General features: G+C 42.8%; 1 protein-coding gene across 3 annotated transcripts in view; it reads left to right on the top strand.

Moving 5' to 3' along the window:
- The window catches only part of ME3 (malic enzyme 3), a 119,037-nt gene that overhangs the window by 84,664 nt on the left and 14,893 nt on the right, over positions 1-19,480 (top strand). For all 3 annotated transcript variants that reach the window (XM_039562844.1, XM_010401068.3, XM_039562835.1), the window contains exons 5-7: positions 3,006-3,167; positions 6,128-6,231; positions 17,646-17,755. In XM_039562844.1, the coding sequence (XP_039418778.1) occupies positions 3,006-3,167; positions 6,128-6,231; positions 17,646-17,755 (376 nt within the window). The remainder of the gene's footprint in view (positions 1-3,005; positions 3,168-6,127; positions 6,232-17,645; positions 17,756-19,480) is intronic.

Raw genomic sequence — 19,480 nt, 5'->3', positions numbered from 1 at the left:
GCTTCGTCCAGGAACAAAGGTTTGGCAGCTGAGAAAATCTTGCAAGCATTTTCCATTTCTAAGGGGAAAATAAAAGGAAATTTAACATGTTTTCAGAAAAAGTGATCACATTCATATAAACTTGTGTTTGGAACCATGGAGAAGAGAGGCAGGCTAGGTATTTCATCCTTGCTCTGTCCAACAAACTCAGTATTTCCATTTGTTTCTAACTCGGGACTGTGAGCAGAACTCATTATGGCTAATAGATATGTTTTTGCAGATGGGAAAACTGGCACAGAAAGATTAGAGACTGTTGTTGAAACAGCCCCTCTGGCACCCAAAACAGACCATAGGAAGGGCAATGGTCCATGAAAGAGATTCAGACTATCTACTTTCCAGGTTTGCCAGACTACAAAGGCAGCTCATTTTAGCAGTATCGCTGTTATGGACCACAGGGTTCCCTGTGTCTTTGTGCACAGCCTCCTTCATGCCTGAACTGGTAGGCGCTTGAACACTCAAGATTTTGAGATAAGTAGGGAGGCACTTGGACTGCACCTAAGTCCCTGGAAGGACCGTTTTTTTTAAAGACTGAACAGCCCCACATTGGAACACCACCCACTAAAGACAGTGCAGAAACACCCAGAGATGCTGCCCACATTTTGGTCATTAGATTTGTCTCATTAGAGCTTCGTGGCAACAGTGTTTACTGTAGAAATGGGAAATCTGGGCCAAACTCTGTATCCTCTGCCTGGGAGGGCTGGAAGGGTGCTGGTGCTCTGCTTAGCTTAGCAAAGCCTCAGCCAAGCTCTAATGATCTGCATCTTCAACCCTACTGTCAAAGCTGGGCTTCCCTGAAAGAATCACAGTACCAGAAGCAGAACAAGTGAGAAGAAACTATTTCTGGTCATATTTCTGGGAATGTGGGGGTTTTGTGCCTCTTCCAGTATGGCTAATGAATCCTGACATGAAGAAATATTGGATAAAATGCTGGCCATCCTCAGCAGTGCCTTCCCCTGCCAATTTTCTCTCTGGTTCCTTAGCCTTGTACTCTTTTCTTCACAATGGCCCAGCTAAAGTAAAAGGAATGTAAAGAATCATACAGGATGTCATCCTGGCAGCTATGAATTCAAGCCACCTCAAAGTGAGGATGGTGTAGAAACATGTATTTTATTCCAAGACAAGTGTGCTGCTGTGCAAGCTACTGCACTGGCCTTCCATCCCGCCTTCTCTCCCTTTATTCCTGCCTCCTTCTGTAGGATGCCTGCCCTAGTAGTGCACTCAGGATCTTGAATCCCCATCAGGATTACTGCTGTACAGGGCTGTTCAAAATCCTTCCTTGGAGCTCTTTCTGTCGGTTCACTCAGTGCAGAGTATTAGTTCATCCTGTAAAGGCTGACCTCGTGCAGTCAGTGCAGAGAACTGGGAATGCCAACAGCAGCACTTGCCTCTCTGCATTGCCCTGGCAGCTTGGAGACCCAGCATAGTGCTCTGGGTCACTCTGCTGGGCCACATGCCTCCTGCTAAGGCATTGCAAACCTGGACTGGTTAACTGGATACAGCCTGTGGTCCAGAGTCATCTCAGTTCATGTCAGCTGCCTGGGGACTTAGTGCCTAGTCTCATACTGCAAGTACTTCTGCAGTGCCCATGAAGAGGTAACTGAGCTTTTCAAAGAGAAGTAACCCATTCATCTGTTCCCAAAACAGCTGCTGGAGAGAGGAGGTGTTCTCTGGAGGTTTCTGTCTCTCCCCATCAGATGTCAAATAAGTTTAGAAACCATTTACATGGCTGGTGTAAACTGCACACCTAACCTTTGTACAATGACTTCATTGGAGTCATCAAGAAAATTTGTATCACAGATGGAAGTAGAAAGCAGGTTCCTAATTGTAAAGCCAGTAACCTCCTACCTTCAGGTAGATGGGTCTGCCCTGCTCAGACAGAGATTAATGTCCTGTTTGTTCTGATCTTATGAACATGAGCAAATAAAAACGTTACTTTAATGTGCTTGTGTACCAGGTGCTCACAGAAACTGCGCTCTTTTTTGGGGTGTTTTTCAAATCCAAAGAGCAACAAATAAATGTGAATCCAGTTTCCCCTCTGTTACAAACAGCATGTTTCCCATGCTGTATTTTCTGTTCTGGTTCATTTTTCAGTGTTGCTTTGAAGAGCTTTGGTAACTATAGAGTGCTGCAGCAAATCTCAGGCTGAAGAATTTTTCTCTCTCTAATCGATATCTGAGTGCTATTGAGAGGTTTTTAGGTGTGCCTGAGAACATTTATTTGTTTGGATGAAAGGGAATAAGTGCTCCAGAGAAGTATTTTGATTCATTAGAACTTACTTTTGTTTTAATATTCTCTGCATAGTTTGAATATTAGCTCCATCTAATTTCAGGATAAACCTGTAGCAGTGTATATGCTTGCTGCTTTCCCTATTCCCATTACTGCCTTTCAATCCCAGTTGCATCCTCTGGGTGTGGTAAAGAAGTGAGCGCACACCCAAAACCAGATGGAGCCCACCCAAAAAGAGACTTTCTCATTGCTAACACTTCACATTGACTCAGAAGGAAAAGAAAATAGGAAAATATTCAAATATGTGTATAGTTTATGTTGAATAAGAAAGAACACTGAAATATGTTTCTTCCACACATGCAGTTCCTAAGCACATTTTTTTCTTCTAGAAAAAGAGATGAAAAAAATCAAAGCCAGATCTCATTTGTGATACTTGTAATACAGCTGGGGATGCACAAATAGCCATGCTGCTTGGGCTCTGCTACAGTGAATTGAAGTGTTGTCCAGCAGAGCTGCTGTTGTCCCACACTGTGAGCTGCTACCTGTCAACAACACTTTCTCTACCCCCAAAATGAGCAGCCCCCTGTTGCTAACAGCGAATTAACATGGTGTCATGGAGAAGGAGCAAATATCCATTGCACAATGCATCTGCAAAGTGGCATCAGTGTGGAAACAGTGGAGCTGGGTTTGCTTCTAGAGCCTTGGCAACCCCATACAACAGTCTCTTTTGATCCTCCTAGGCTATTGTGGTGACAGATGGAGAGAGGATTCTTGGTTTAGGAGACCTAGGAAGTTATGGCATGGGTATCCCAGTTGGAAAGCTGGCTTTGTACACAGCTTGTGGTGGAGTTCATCCACAACAATGTCTCCCTGTCCTGCTGGATGTTGGCACAGACAATGAGGTAAGACAATTTTTCATAAATCTGACATGGGGGGAGAAAGAATCAAGATTATTGCTTAACCAAGGCCAATTCCCTAAATGTGGAGACAAAGCTGGAGACATCCAAGATGAGATGATGGCTAGACTAGCACTGCAGGAAAGTGGGAAGGTTTAATTCCTGTTTGATGTATGAGAACCTTTTGTTCTTATGGGGAACTGAAATAAACACTAAATAGACTCATGGTCCCCTGGTGAGAAGACTCAGAGTGTTACCAGTTGGAGCTGAATGCTCAGCTCCACCTTTCAGCATGGCAAGGTGAGTTGACAGGCTTCATATAGGAAGTCCCAGAATTATTCTTCCTCTGTTAGTTGTGAGTAAACAGGCAGATATTCATGTCTGTGTAGAGATGACTATATTCCAGAAATGGATAATCTCTGGTGAGTGGTTTGGGAATGATTAATGTCACTGTTTTTTAGACTGCACATGTTACTGCACATGATAACCAGGCAAGAGGATTCCATCTGTTTGCAGATTTTTGCCTTATGACTCTGGCTCAGAAAGGCCAAAGTGAAACGTTTCAGCAATGCCAGAATGGACATCTGTGAGGATGTCTTTTTAAAATTAATATCCTATAGCTATTTGTGATGGCCTGGGTTTGTCCATTTTTGTAAAATGTACTTGTGCTTCACATGACCCCATGTAAACCAAACACACATTTCTTGAGGGAAATAACAAATCTCAGGTGTAAGAGCTTTGAGTTTGTGTATGAAGATGAATTAATGCTGACATTTTCAGACATGCTGATGCTCACTGGACAGCTAGATCTTCTGCACCTCTTTCAGTCCTGCCCCAAGTCTCTCACGCTGGACACTTGAAAAGAATGAAAGCACGCAAAAGCAGTGCCCATAGATGACATCTGAGAATCTCAATTACCTCTTCGGTCTCTGGTCCCAGGATTATGTTACCCTTTAGTATAGCAGCCTGTCATGGACTTTTGGAATACAGGGTGTGCTCATCTCAGTCTGATTCATGGTCTCTCCTGAAAAGGGAGAATTCTGAGTTTGGACCCACTGAGGCTAAAGGAGGAATTAAGTCTCTGTCTCTCACTTCTTGCAGTCTCCAGTCAATGGAGCATTGTACTTGCCCTTGGATCCTTCATCTCTTCCTTCTCCTCCATGCTGATCTGCACACCACCAGTGCTTTGAGCCTCCCAGCTGGAGTTTCCCCCCCAGAGGGACCTGGGTGAAAGTGCTTCCCTTCCATGGCAAGCTTCTGATTGTGCACATCCATCTATCTCAGCAGCCAGGTGACACTAAAATCCAAAGTGGCACCATGATTTGATGGCATCTCCAAGGGTCAGATGGCATCAGAAAAAGGGACTTAGAGAATCAGTCTTGGACCCTTTTTTTTCTGCCCAAGATTAGATGTAATTTATGTGTTCAGGAACTTCTCTGTGAAGGCAATTTCCTCATCTGGGGTAAAGATATAGAAGCTGCTGTTTTCCAGCAATATAAACAATGTATTTCCTCACAATATAAATAATTTTTTTGCTTATTTATTTAATGATAATATTAATGCTTCTCATGTGCATTAACTGAACCCTAAGCACATCCTAGGAGCATCCTTCCCCCAAGTAAACTCGTTTATCAGTGCATAAATAAGATCCCTCTTATAGGCACTCATCCTGTTCATCTCTGCCTATTAATACCTGGTGAGCCAAGGGTGACTATGTTGCTAACACGTGAACCTCAGGTAGAATGCAGTAAATATAGCAGTTGTATTATATTTTTAGCATCAGTTGCCAGCTTGTCTTTCTGGCAGTCCATAATACCTTGTATACGCTTTCAGCAAATCAAGTCTTTTTTCAGAGCTTAGCATTTCTCAGCTTGTCTGTGGCAGAATTTTGTACTCCATGAACAGGCCCCAGAGCACCTGGTGCTGTAGGAGCAATCAGTGAAGTAACGCAAATGGGTCTCCTTTCTGTTTCGTGGCCCTGAAGAGCCCAAATGAATCAAACTCAGAAGAAAACCTCTTTCATCTTTCCTTCTAAGGGAAAACAGCTGTGGCTGTAAAAACAGATCTGATATTAGCATAGCTGCCAATATTTAGGGCCATATGGCTGCAGGACAATAGGTTTGAGATGGCTCATCTCCCCCTCATGTGGATGGTTCAGTTCCTGAAATTGGATGGGAAGTAAAGTTCCTTTGAAGTTACTCACAGAGGTGTTGGCCCACCTGTCTCCTTCCAGCATTTGTCCTGTAATTTCCCCCCAAATATATGCTATTTCCATGCTGATCCAGTCCTTTTTAGGTGCCTTATGGATGCTGACTCAACACCTGCTGGATTGGTTGGAGGAGTGGCCTGATTTTATGTTCCTATTGGGAACCAAAATTTAAATTAATCTGTTGTGTGAAAAGACCTTCACTTTACTCCTGCCAGATAACCAAGGAGAGTGCTAGGCAGGTGCAGGTCTTGGGAACATTTTGGCATCTATCTGATCACCGATTCTGGTGAACTCGGTGCTGTCACCTAAAAGGCTTAAATGACACGTCAGTTCAAGTTACATCAGGTAGTCTTCATTGCACAAAGCACTGTTTATGGTCAACAGCTGTCCTGGTAACCTCAGTGCAAAATTGAGAACTGAATGCACAGTAAACACTCCCCACACAAGGTCAGTTTTAGTCACTAGGAGTGAGGCACCTTGGCAGAGAGCCTTTGGTAGAGCTGTTCTAGGGATGCAGAGCTCCATTTCCTATGGCAGTCAAGTGTTGCATCCCTCTGACTTTATTTATGCTAAAAGAAAGTCTGTAGCTTCCTACGGAAGCACTTTCTGCTTGGAAAGAGATGTGCGAGCTGGCCTTCACTGCATAGTAAGTAAAATTAATATGACCACATCAGACAAACTATTTTGGTAGGCTGGGACATAAATCTCCATCCATCCACAGAAGAGAAGATGTCAACAGAATTGCTTTGTGTCCTAGGCTCTCCTGAATGATCCACTGTATATTGGACTGAAACACAAGAGGGTTCGTGGGAAACAGTACGACGAACTGATTGATGAGTTTATGCAGGCAGTTACCGACAAGTAAGTGGGGTTATGTACATGGCTCCTCTGGGCTGCTTCCATTTAAGAACAAATGTTGCAACTCCTGAAATAAACATTAGTATAATTGATCATCCAAGCAAAGGAAGGTCATTTCACAAGTCTCCTGGGTGGTCTGCAAATGACTCTTTGTGCTTGAGCACTCCGTGTCAAAAATATTTGTCTCCAGAGAACTGAAATGGGACTGACTATTTATAAGCATTTCCTATCCACATAGGCCAGAGGTGTCAAACATATGTCCTGTGGGCTGTATCTGGCCTCCATCATGCATTTATGAACCTCATTCAGCAGAGTCAGAACCTAAACTTTGGTTTGTTTACACTTTATAAAGGAAGTTTCTAGCTCTCGCCATTGTGAAGGAAATCATCTAAATGGAAATGGCATCTTCCTTCACACGGTGTGGAGTCTGCAGACTGTCTCTCTATGGCTTTGTCAAAAACAGGAACTCTCCTGCTGGCATTTAAGTCTGTGGAGTGAGAAGGCCAGGATTACAAGCACTGTCCTTTTAAGGGTGGGACAAACCAGCTGCGTACTTCCATTCATACTCACTAACTGGGATAGAGGGTCTCTGATGTACCAGGCAGTTTAATATGGGAAGAGCAGAACCTCCACCTCAGCCCTGTGCACCTCTCTCTGAAAAATAAAAGAAACTGTATTAAAATCTCCATGACTATCTGGAGAGATTATCATAAGAAGGAAAGTGAGGGCAATTGTTAATGAAAAAATACTCATATTTGGAAAGTCCAAGCTCCTAAGCAGGCTTTTCTTGCCTTTCCTAAAGCTGCAGATGATACTGATAAGGACCAGCAGAGAGCTGCAGTCTCTGCCTGATTGCCAAGCTGCTCTCTGTCTTTTCTTCTCAGCGAAGGAGCTATGTTTGATTCTCCCTCTGTGTCTCCAGCCAGCCGTGTGTGTGTGTGTGTGTGTGTGTGTTCCTGCACAAATGGGAGGGAGTGGGTGGTACATGTGTCATAAACTTGCAGCTCCCCCTGTCTCCCTTGAGGTAGGAGGCACCCTGACCAGTGTCTGACACAGCACCTACCCATCCACTGAGAAGGGTGTATTTACACACAGTGTGACTGCCCAGCTGGCTGTGGGTGGAAGAAATAGGGGCAGAAATGCAGAGGACCATTCAGTCACAGCTGAACCTTCTTTGTAGTTGATAAAGAAGCTTGACTGAAATGTAATTTGATCACATTGTAATATTGTGTTAGATGGCACCAAAGGCATCACTTTGTGCATTAACTAGTGGGAAGAAATACCTGGAGGCTAGAAAGCTGGTAAAACACAACTAGGAAATCACAACAGACAAGTAGAAAAGATTTAAGAGTCATCAGGGTTGATTTGTGGGGGTTTTGTTTATTTTGATTGTAGTCAATAATTAATCCTTCAGGGAAACCCTATCCTGTTTTCTTCTGGCCAGAAGACCATGGGGGTATTGCAGTGTTGGTGTTGATGATAGAATGGGAACAATAGAATGAGAATGCAGATGATGGTCTCAGCCATTATAAATTTGGCTCTGAGATTTATGCTTGTGGTGTTAAATGCAAAGCTCATTGCACTCACTAAAGAAAGTTTTCCTTTTCTGTGCTTGCTGTTGGAGAGGAAGGATTGGCTATTATTTTCCTGTGTTTACATGAGCTAATCTCCACACTGAAGGGAGAAGACCATGAAACAATAAACTCTTATCTTGGGAGGCAGTGAAGTCATGTCTAATGCTTTCATCCAAGTATTGGTAATCAAGTTCCTGGGGCCTCTGTCCCAGCTTTTCTATTTCCCTTAACCAGGATGAATTCCTTGAACACAGTAAGCCCCCTGAAAGTTCTCAGCAAAGTGGGGCTGGGAAATTCTACTTTGCACTTCTCCATTCGCATCTGTAAAATATTTGGAGATCCTAGAGCAAAAGGAGCCATTACCCTATATTATCATCCTGACCACCAGCATACTTTAAAGCACTGTTGGGGCATGATCCTTATGCACTCTGGGCTGCTGAATAATCCTGCTATCAGCCTGAGTTTGGCAAACTCATATGAAACAGGTTCATTCTGTTTCAAATTTCCACTGGAATTATTGGATTCAACCCAGTAGGAGCTCTCGCTTCTGTTACAAAAGGAAGCAGAAATTGTTCAGAAGGTCAAGAACATGCTGCTCTATTGTAGCCTGCTTCCACTTTTGAGGCAACCAGTGAGTATGAGCTGCTGCAATCTCTTATGCAAGCCTGTAATGTCACATGCAAATTCAGTTACTTGGGGAGGAACCTTTCGGGTTGCCACAAATCCCTTGCAATTTGGGGGTTTCCTTTTCATCTTGATATTCATGCAGAAATTCTGTCTGCTTCCTGAGAGTACTTCTCATGGAAACCATTTGTCAGTTGCTCTGCAGGAGTACCTCCCACCCTGTCAAATCACTGCTGGCTCAAGGGACATTTGTCACTGAAGTGGAATGTGTCAGAACCCACAAAAAAGCCAGGGGAGTGAAGATTTAATCTTCTAATGGAATAATAATATCAAACAGATGTCAAATTTCTGCTGCTGGAGACCCATAGAGTGAGTAGAAAGGACTCCCAGTCTCATAATGCCCACCTAGTAATTAAATGAGGAGTGTGCCAGAGGCTTCAGAGTTAGCAGTTCCAATATTTTCAAATAAAGTGTGGGCACCCTGGGCAATTTTAGAAAGAAAAGCCCTTTCTGAAACAGCTGGATAAATTTCTGTGTTTTCTTGCTGCCTAAACCTCCATTCATTACTCTTTCACCTAAAATATGTGAAATGATTAAGCTCTTTAACAACAGCTCTAAGCTATGCCTTTTGCTCCTCTTGGGAAGCAACTACGAGCAAAATTTGGCCTGTTGAGCCTACCTGTGTCTGAATGAAGCAGCCTGACAAATTGCTGTTTTCTCACAGTGAGCAGCAATATGCTTCACATGGGAAAATGCACTGCTTCAGTTTTCCCTCTGCTCAGTTACTGTGGCAAAGGACAAGTCAGCCTTGCTCTTAACTTGGTACATTTCTTTAGGCTGAAATAAGTGTTCACCTAAAGTGTCCAAGGATCATAACTGGAATAAACCCCAGAATTTCTGGGCCTTGAATATCTGATCAAATTAACCCTTCTGTAGCTTTCATCAGGCAGCTGCAATATAGCTTGGTGGCTCTGAGGGGCCAGACGTGTCAATGGATGGTCCCAGAACTCCAGCCTTCATTTTGAGCTCTGGCCTCAGTCACTGGGTGGCAGATGGGGAACATGCAGCCTGAGACTCTACAAGATGCAGTTCCCCACGCCAGCAAACCGTGTCGCAAAAGCCTCATTAACCTGTCATAACTTCACTCCCCTTTCCTTTCCCATCAGTGCTTATTAACAGAGTGACCAAGGGAACAAGCTTTCTGTCAGCCTGTGCCATGAGGCAGAGCACAGAAGGCATCAGGAGATCAAGTGTTCCATTTCTCAGATGGGAAAAGAAAGGAAGTACCTCTGCTGAGTTTATTTTTACTTGTGTATGTTTCAGACGTGATTTCTCTTTGCCTAATGCCTTCCCAGTAGTTCTACCCACAAACATATCAAGTCAGGTCTCATGTGCTCTCCAACAATCAGAACCTTTTTGAAAAGAAGCCACCTCTGTTTCAGCAGTTCTCCAGGGTCATGGATCACAAATTCACCAGCACCTTTCAGAAACTAAATCACCAGTACAGGTGCCCCCATGTTATTTCTTCACATGCTCTGGTTAACTTGGCTAATTGATCCTGAAATATTAGACTTAAGCTTCTAGGCACCAGTTTCTAGGCACTGATGGGCTTCAACAAAGCCCTTGCATATACTGCTAACACCCAAAGTCACTCCCTAGCATCTGTGTGTCTGTTAGGAGGCCTGCGCACCATCACTAGTGCCCTGGCACTGGTCATGCAGGCCAGCTCCAGCCCTCATGGAATACAAGGTGGATATTCTCCTTGCTTATCTACCCCAGTTACCAGGGCCAGAGGGACTCTGACACCATTCATGAGGAAGAAGTGATGGTAATGGGAAAAGCCACCCCAGCTGTCCATTGTCCTGGTTTGATGTGGGATAAGATCATCAGCCAGCATCTGTAATCTGCTTTAAGACACTGGATCATATTCTAAGTCAAGGAACAATATTTAGGTTTCATTAGCTTGATTTTCTGCTACTGAGGAATGACTGAGCTCCAGATGTGTTGCTAGGGATCACCGTGGCTTTTATTACCTTGAGTTCAAATCCTTTGGGGTAACGCAGTCACAAAGCCCTCTGCTCTAGGCTTTCTGTCTGGGCTTTTCCACCTACGCCAGATTTATCCCAGCAGTTTCAGAAAGATGCAGCTGGAGAGGCTCTGTTTGTGCAGAAGGCACAGGGTGAGGCTCCGTTCCTTGTTGTGTGCCAGAGGGTAGCTCTGAGGGTCAGCACTGATATGGTTGCACCTCCTGCTCTTGCTCTGCTCCTGAGAAACGTTGTAGCTCCAGCTGTAGTCCTTTCTCAGGTGAACTGCAAGCAGGATGATATCATTTTGCATAAAAGCACTAGAATGGCCATAGCAGCCATTAGTGCTGGTCTTAGTGCTTGAAAGTCATGAGATAGGATGTGCAAAATAGTAGTTTGAAGTTTTTTCCTTCTGTAAAGAATATAATGAAAGTTGACTATGAACTTCCAAGATTTTTTCCCCCAAGAACTTTGTTATTGATGTTAATTTCATCCTGCCCCTTATTCTGTTTCTAACAGTAGCTCATAGCAGATGCCCTGGCATATGGCTAAGAACAGCAATCCTTAGCACATCCCCTAGTTTCCAAAAACGTACAATTCTGGGATTTCCTGATATCTCTGTGCTTCAAGGGGCACTTTTATTGACGTGGCACTCACTGAATCCACAGCAGACTCTGTGCCTCAGAACATGCTGGCTACATTTATGTTGGCAGAAACCCAGTGAGACTTCTGCCCAATGCTAGAAATTGTCTGTAGCCTAAGACGATGGTGAGGCAGGCAGCAGGTCCTGTTGGGCTTGTGATGCAGCTCCCTAGCATGGGATTTCTAAACCCAGGACCAGAGTTCTTAAGTTAGTATTGGCTCTAAGGTCTCCCTGGAGCCTTCTATTCTCCAGGCTGACCAACTCCAGCTCTCTCAGCCTGTCTTCAATAGGAGAGATGCTCCAGGCCTTTGATCATCTCCATAGCCTCTTCTGGACACGCTCCAACAGGTCCACATCTTTCTTGTGCTGGGACCCCGGAGCTGGATGCAGCACTGCAGGTGGGGTCTCACCAGAGCAGAGCAGAGCAGAGGGGCAGAATCCCCTCCCTGGCCCTGCTGCCCACACTGCTTTGGATGCAGCCCAGGACACGGTCAGATTTCTCGGCTAGGAGCACACGCTGTTGGCTCAGTTCTCTGTCCAGCAATACCCCAAGTCCTTCTTCACAGGGCTGCTCTCAGCTGGCCTCTTGAGGAGGTGCCTGACCAAACTGACCCCTAGCCTGTGGCCAGGAATTGTGTGGCAGAGTACTGCTGGTCTGACCAGAAGCCTGACAAGTATCCTAGTAACAATTTAATGGTAAAATTGGCCTCAGGACACCCGACAGACTCAGGTTCTAGTCTTGTTTTACTTGCTTGAGTGGATTTCGGTTTTCCAACACTAAATGCTGATCACTTGCCAAGAATGATATTTTTCTGATGATGGCCTTCTTTACACAAAATTTAGTTTTTCTTGGAAATCAGAACTGGTTGCTGGTGTTTCAAGCAGCAATAAGAAGATGACAAGGGCAAGGACAATTTGTTTCTTCTCTGTCTGGTTTTATCTAAGACTCTGAAAAGGAGTTGCAGCTCCTCAAAGCAGATTCCTTGCATCATGAATGGCTGAAAGCAGTGCTATCAAGTTAAATTCAGACAAGGATTGGAACTTCCTTCTTGTGATTCTTTCTATGAAGGAACTGGATCTTCTTGCAAATACATTTTTTTTCATGCATGCAGGAATGTATTATACTCCCTTCTCATTGTCAAAAAAATGCCCTTTTGATACTGGTCAGCAAAGGCGCTGCACAGGTCCTCAGGCCACCCTTGAAGTTCTGACTTGGGCAGTTCTGGTCAGATGCTTCTCAAATAGTAACTGCTGCCTCATGAATTTTTTCCTGTCTGACCTCATGGCTTATAATGAGTCTGGATGAACTTAAAGAGGTACATACAAGTGAGGATGAAAGAAACAAATTGCATAATGAGATTGTTTAGGCAACTGAGAAGTCTCTTGAATAAAGAATCTAAAAGCAATGTCATCAGGAAAGCGTCTGCTTCCTTTTCTGGGATTCATGCTCTTTTGTTCCACATTTTTGTTCCACCACTTGTTCCACGTGCTCATCCAAGGGAAATGTGTATCATTCTCTGCAGGGGATACAGACTTTGCTAAGACCATCTTTTATCTTAGCACAGCCCAGGTATAGGTGCAGGTATAGGTGGGTAGTAACAGTACCAGAACAATACAGCGATAAACAAAACATTAATCCTATGTCTGTGTGTTTTCCAGGAAATTGGATTGTTTCTTAATAAATATTTTTAGGTGATAGTTTTTATAACAGGATTGTAATATTATATGTGTTTAGCTCCTAGAGTCATCCTTCATTAGGGTGACAGTTTGTACTGTTATTTTAAACAATAGTACATTGTTTTATTGAAAGTACTGTTTGTACAAGATTTGCTGGGCAAGGGCTGGAGATTGGACTAAAATGAGTGTATGGGACCATTTTATAAAGCATTTCCCAGTGAGGCTATTTTCACAGGAAGATTTTTGCAAGGTATGAGAGCCAGAATTTGGGTCATAATTATTTATGGCACAAACCCACGAAATAAGCAAATTAATGAGACAGCAATATAATCTTTGCCTGAAAGACTGGTGAATCTTTTTGGATGAGGAGGAACTGACAAAGTGTATCTTTTTGTTTCCAATTCTATAAAATGGGTAAATTAATTCCAGAGGTGGCAGAGAACAGTATTCCCCAGATGGTGGTCTGGCAGCCAACAGGAGACATGGTGACAGTATTAAATCATGACTCTTTTAGTGTAACCAGTTACAGGTTTCAGCATGTCTGAATTCTTTCAAAAACGCCTCTCTCCAAGCACCCTTTTTGACAGCCTACAAATATAAGTATGACTCATGCTGAGGGGAAAGCTCCAGTTCCACAAGGAGACACAGAACTGCAGAGATCCCACAAAATGCACACTGCAATGTGCCCAAGAGGAATGGCAACACCTTGAACCCAAAATCATTCAAAAAATACAACCTTCCCTTTTTTGTAAGGGAGAGAAAGAACTGAGAAATGGAAGAAACCACACTGGACCATGGCACTTGCTCAGTTTCAATGTACCTTGTCAGTCTGAAATCCTGAGAGTTTACATTTGAGCTTTTAGATAAAGGCAGTCAGATCCTGGCTGTTTAACTACTCGTGTCCTAGACGCCAAGAAGATGACAGAATGCTCTAGAGAAGGTGAGTCATTGACAGTCGGGATGAGATTGCTGGAGAGAGCCAACCTTAGCTGGCCATGCCTTTCCTGGTCTGGAAAACATTCAGTCCTGATGTGACCTGCTGATCTGCTTCCAAATCTCCTTCAGGCTCTCAGCTGAAAGTTAGGAGATGAGTCACATGGATTGGTGAAAGAATCTGTGAGAACTGACAACAAGCCAAGCAGACTGACCTCAGGAGTCTCTTCCTATCACAGCAGTTTGCAAGATCTCTCTGCAGGGCCAGCATCAATTCTAGCTGCAAATTTTAGAATATTTAAATGTCTTGGAAGGGATCTTCAGAAATCCTTGTCCGAATACTCACTTTACAATCACTTTTTCTATTAAAAGGCATCCTGCACCTACAGACAGCAAGTATGCGAGTGCTAACTGGGACTGCATTCTTATCAGATGTCACATATTAAACAGAACAGAAGGTTCAACAAAAGCATACCTCATTAAAAATGATTCCTCCAAAGGAATTCATTAATTTTGGTTTCTTAGTGGGAAATACAATGTTTCCAATTAAACACAGTTTTGCAAAATCAGTTTTGTCAAAATCCAGTTTTCGTTTTAAAACATTATGATGGGGGAAGACTGGCCAGTATAATTCACTTCATCCTCAAGTATTTCTGTGTTTGCTGACAGGGGACCACTTGAATACAATGCGCAAGGGATGCAGCAGGGCAATGTCTGCAGACATCAACAAAGAAATTGCAAACATTGAAGGGCAGCATAGTATTGCAGTGAAAGGGTGATAAGCCAGTGACCTAAAGTGTATGACGTATATTTAAGATCTTCCCAAACAGATCGTCCCAACTGTGATAATTCAATAATATTAGATTATCTCTGCTAATTTAGGTGTCTAAAGTTAGATACCTAAATTTAGGTTGATCATCTTAGTGTGCCTTCACAGACACTGTGAAGAAAGAGGCATCTCCAGAGATGTTATCTACTTCCATTTTTCACTTAGACTAGTTGAAAGAAATTGCTACTGGATATGTCCTTTCTCTCCATGGTCTGAGAGGGCAGTCAGAGTTGTCCAGCTGGGCAATACACAGCTGGGCATTACACAACCAACTTTTAGATATGTAAAGGTAGTGGAAGAAATCCCATTCTGCACTGCATTTTATTGGCTGGATTCCAATACATGTAGCAGCTCTAGGGACACCTTTTCCCTTTGCAGTACCAAGTATTCTCCACCTTCTTACCTGAGCTGCACTTTTTCTTAGCATTGTTGTATATTAAAGAACTTCTGTGCTCCAGTCCCAAGTTGGCTACACTTTACTTTTGGATGCTACCCAAACATTCTTTGTAGAGTGCTCTTAATTCCTTTGGGATGAAAGGAATTACACAAATACTGAGATGCTGTGCTGTGGGGGAAGGACAGTAAAACTGACTCATCATGTTGATACTCACAAAGATGTTACTGCACATGGCCCCAGCAGCTAGTTTGTTCGAACTCCTTGCTAAGTTTATCTTTAGTCTGCTCTGGTCACCCTAGGATGGAGCATTGCATGCAGCTGCCAAAGTACTGCTAGGAAAGAGCAGCAAGATCAACTGGTAGATTTCTAAGACAACTCAGTAAGTCAGCTGCCTAGCTGTGTTTAATTTCAGTGACTTTGGGTAGCACAAGCTCTTTAAATTTCTCTCAAAACTTCATTAAGCTGAGTAGCCCTTGAGGACTAAGATCATCATCTGGGGTTCCCATCTTTAACTGCGAGTCTGAAATACTTGGTTCTTTCATTTAAAGCACCCAGTCATCGGGTCTTACCATGACCAATTTGTGGTCTTTATAAATGAAAACTTTAGTTTTCACATTATGCAAGGGCTCACATAAGCTCAAAAATGGAGTTCATACTTTAAAAAGCTCAGTGGACATATTGCTGTGAAAAAGAAAATAATCTCCAAAAAACACCTTAATGAGAAGAGCTTGCACTGCAACACTGTCCTGTCATACTGAGGGGCAGAAAGAGAAGTGTTTATGGACCACCATACTTCTCTCATTCTCTGCTTAATAAACAGGGATCAAAGACAAAAATAGAAGTTACTTGTGCACTGTCCCATGCTGCAGACCACAAATGTGAAGTGAGGAAAGAATTCACAGAGCTGGTCACACATACATTAATGCTGGCTGAGATCATTGATTTTGTTAAGCAAGTCAGTAATGTTACTTCCTCAGTGATACCAATAAATAAGACTGGTGTTAGAGAAATAGCTTCTATAGCAACTGAAGTTGCATAAAGATTTGCTCATTATTTGCTGTGAGATACTAGCAGATGTTCTGGATGCTGTGTCATCTCCTCTTAGCCATGTTTTCCTTACACATTCAAATGATGAATAAGAGGAACATCCATTAGTAAACTGATCTTCAACCAGACCGGGTTTCTCACAGCCCCATCTACCCTTACCCTGAATGTTACCAGGGATGAGGCATCCACTACCTCTCTGGACAGCCTGTGTCAGTCTTTAACCACCCTCACTGTAAAATTTTTTTCCTTATATTTAGTTTGAATTTACCCTCTTTTAGTTTAAAACCATTAAAGTAAATGTTTGGTTTAATGTCCTGTTGCTACAGGCCTTACTAGAAACTCTGTCCCCATTGTGGTCTTTTTCTAAATGCAAACACAGAGAATGGGAAGCAAGTGTTAGAGCCAACCCTTGTCCTTTTTGAAACCAGGGGGATTATCAAGCAAGAGATTCTCATGATGGAAAAACAAAGGAGCACAATGCATGTGCTTATTATTGTCTTCTTACTGACAGATATACTTGAAATGGAAAAAAATAATAATAAAAAATTCAAGGCCCTTCTAGGAGAGCCTGACTGCCCACACTGTGAGTGCCATGAAAAGACCTTTTCATGACAGGAGCCGCAGTTCTCAAATGGAGCATGTTTTATCCAGTATCAATTTCTAGGCTAAAGCAGGGGTGTTCTACCTCAGATTTCAGTGGCAAAGGAGGAAAGGCGGAATAGAAGATATGTAAGGTGATGCTACCTCTAACAAAGCGCAGCTATTTAGAGCCCCTTCACCTGCCTGCAGCCCAGAGGTTGCTGATTGTTGCATTACTCATTCTCTGAGTTTCTCTCACTGCCCTATCACATTTATGTGTGAGAAACGAGTACTCGTGGCCCTTTTAGGTTTTATTTGCAAAGCTTTAATGCAGCCTAGAGTCATACAAACTGCTGACTGTGTATACATATGGACCAGTCTGAATATTACCCAATTTATAAACTGCACGTTTGTCCTTGAAATAGTTGGAAATTACTGGACAGTTATGGAAAGTTTGCAATTATTTCCTGCCATTTCACTCTACAGGTCACTAGCTGTCATTGCATGCTGGTTTCCTGCTAAACATCTCAGTGGAGAAAAACATTTTCAAAGCACAGAAATGTGGCTGTGAAATCACACCATGAACCGCTCAGTCGCACCGTGAGGCACTCACTCCATGGGATCCTACAAGCAGATTTTTTTCTCATCTCTTTGCCAGCTGCAGTTGAAGTGGGCCCTTGGTGGTGTCCCTTTAACTGGTGTCCCCTTTGCAGTCAGGTTTGCTGTACTGCAGTGCAGCAGTTGCAATACAAAGAGCATCTCCTTTGCTTTTAGAAGCTCCTCTACAAATACACCACTGAAAATGTCTCATACCAAAAGTCCAAAGATGTGTGTACATATAGGTATATAAGTATACATATTAAAAAGCCACTTGAATTATGACTACAATTTATTCCTGGTGACTCCACATTTCTCAGTGTGTGAACCTTGGGATGGGTGTGATCTGATTGCTGTTACTGTGCTGCATTTCTCTCATGACACTTCTATTTCTGCACTAGTCTCTAGCTACATTGTTTTGGTAAAAGGTGTATACCTTGTCCTATGTTGTGTAAATATATTTATCCATTTTAAATTGCCCTTTAACTTGCAGGTACGGCATGAATTGTCTGATCCAGTTTGAAGATTTTGCCAATGCTAATGCTTTTCGTCTCCTTAATAAATACCGCAACAGATACTGTACATTCAATGATGATATTCAGGGTAAGTGATGTTAGAAAAATCAAATTTAACCTTCACCTTGTCATGAGAAGAGGTGCTTAATATCACAAGACTGTTTATTATACAGTAGTCGGATGTCTGACAAATTTCAGAGTTTACACAGAAGCATTTAAAAATATAAACAAAAGCTCAGCCATCTGAGTTGAAAAGTGAGTCTCCATTGTTTTTAGGAATTTAGCTGTTCATTGCAGAAACATTCAAGGGAGAAAAGGCATCATGTGCTTTAGATTATCCAGGTAACTTAGAGAGTTTCATTAATTTTCTACAATTTAGCTAAAACAATGATGACATTTTAATAGTTAGGCAAGGCTTTCCGTTTCCATGAGCCAGATGGTCATTAGCTGGACCTGGCATTTTCCCTCTATTGTTATACTCTTTACTACATGCACAAAAATAAAGGTAAACCAGCTTCTTTCCTCTCAGTGGATGCTAACTCTGCAGTAATCTGAGAACAGATCTGTTCTCCCCTAGCGCGGTTAACATAACTCTTCCAGCGTCAAAGAGAAGTGACAGCAGCAAAGCTGGGGTTACAACCAGCATGGATTGCTCAGTGCCCAGAGGGGTGCAATCTGCATCCCGGTCTGATGCTGACTTTGCTTTAAACCTTTGGAAGAGGTGTTTGCCCATTCGACAGGGACAGGATCTTCCCCAGTGTCTACAAACAACCAGTTCTTCTGTGAGTCCCTTCATCTTTTCTTTTGTCTAGTCCTGCTTGAAACATGCAGAAATTTCCAATGCTTGATTTAATTATTTGCAGTCAGTTGGGCTCATCCTCACTTGTACTTGAAAGAGACTGAAAGAAACATCAGTGTTATTTTTCACACAATGCTGGTTCTTTTGTGAGCAGACTTTCCAGTGCTATTTCTGCATCTGCTGCTTATCTAACAATATTTGGCAATGCGTGTAGCAGCTTCTTCTTATCTGACACAAGGAGTAGGATCCTGGTTTGGGGAAATATGGTTGGTGTAATGGGATGCATGGACCTCAAAGACATTTTCATGAAGAAGGTTTAGAAGCAGAGAAGCAAAAGGCATTTCAGGAAAGGGCAGATGCATACTCCTGTTCAAGAAGACTCATCAGGTGTTCTTGCCACACCCAAAAAGTGTCAGTGGAGAGAGAAGCACAGAAAAAGAAAACCCAGGAGATAGGTTTTTGAACTGAAGTATTGAATGGAGGAACCAAGCACTCAGACTTTTCTGAAGATGGGCAGATGAAGGCCATAATAAGAAGCCAATGTTGTAAGGATTTCTTTTGGATTAGTTGTTCTCTCTGAAGGTGGAAGGGGTTCAGCGGTCAAAAAGAGGCCAGGTGATGTGACAAATCACACATCAGGGGCTTGGATGTAGGTTTTCTTGGCAGAACTAGAGTGAATGGCAAAGGTTTCTTGGTGAATTGGAAAAGCTTCTTTGATAATAGAAGAAAAAGAGAATATTAAAGCTAAACTGCAGATTCTGAGTGGGAAGCAGGAGACTATTTTTTATAGTTTTCTTTTGGCCATAGCTCATAGCTGAAAGCCTCAGACAGTTCCTGGTAATGACTGCCCCAGAGGAGCAAACCACATCCAGGAGGATGCTGTAAAACAGTATTGTCATAAAATGGACCTTATCTGATTCTCCCCAGTTAGCATGTCACAGGACACAGGAGATGTCAAGGCCCCTGAAAATTCTTTCGAGTCCTGCCTGTTGAAAGAGTAGGATTTTACCTCTT

This window comes from Corvus cornix, chromosome 1 (genome assembly GCF_000738735.6).
Source record: "Corvus cornix cornix isolate S_Up_H32 chromosome 1, ASM73873v5, whole genome shotgun sequence".
Lineage (NCBI taxonomy): Eukaryota > Metazoa > Chordata > Aves > Passeriformes > Corvidae > Corvus > Corvus cornix.
The sequence above is the reverse complement of the archived record's forward strand: the minus strand, read 5'-3'. Positions and strand labels throughout refer to the sequence as shown.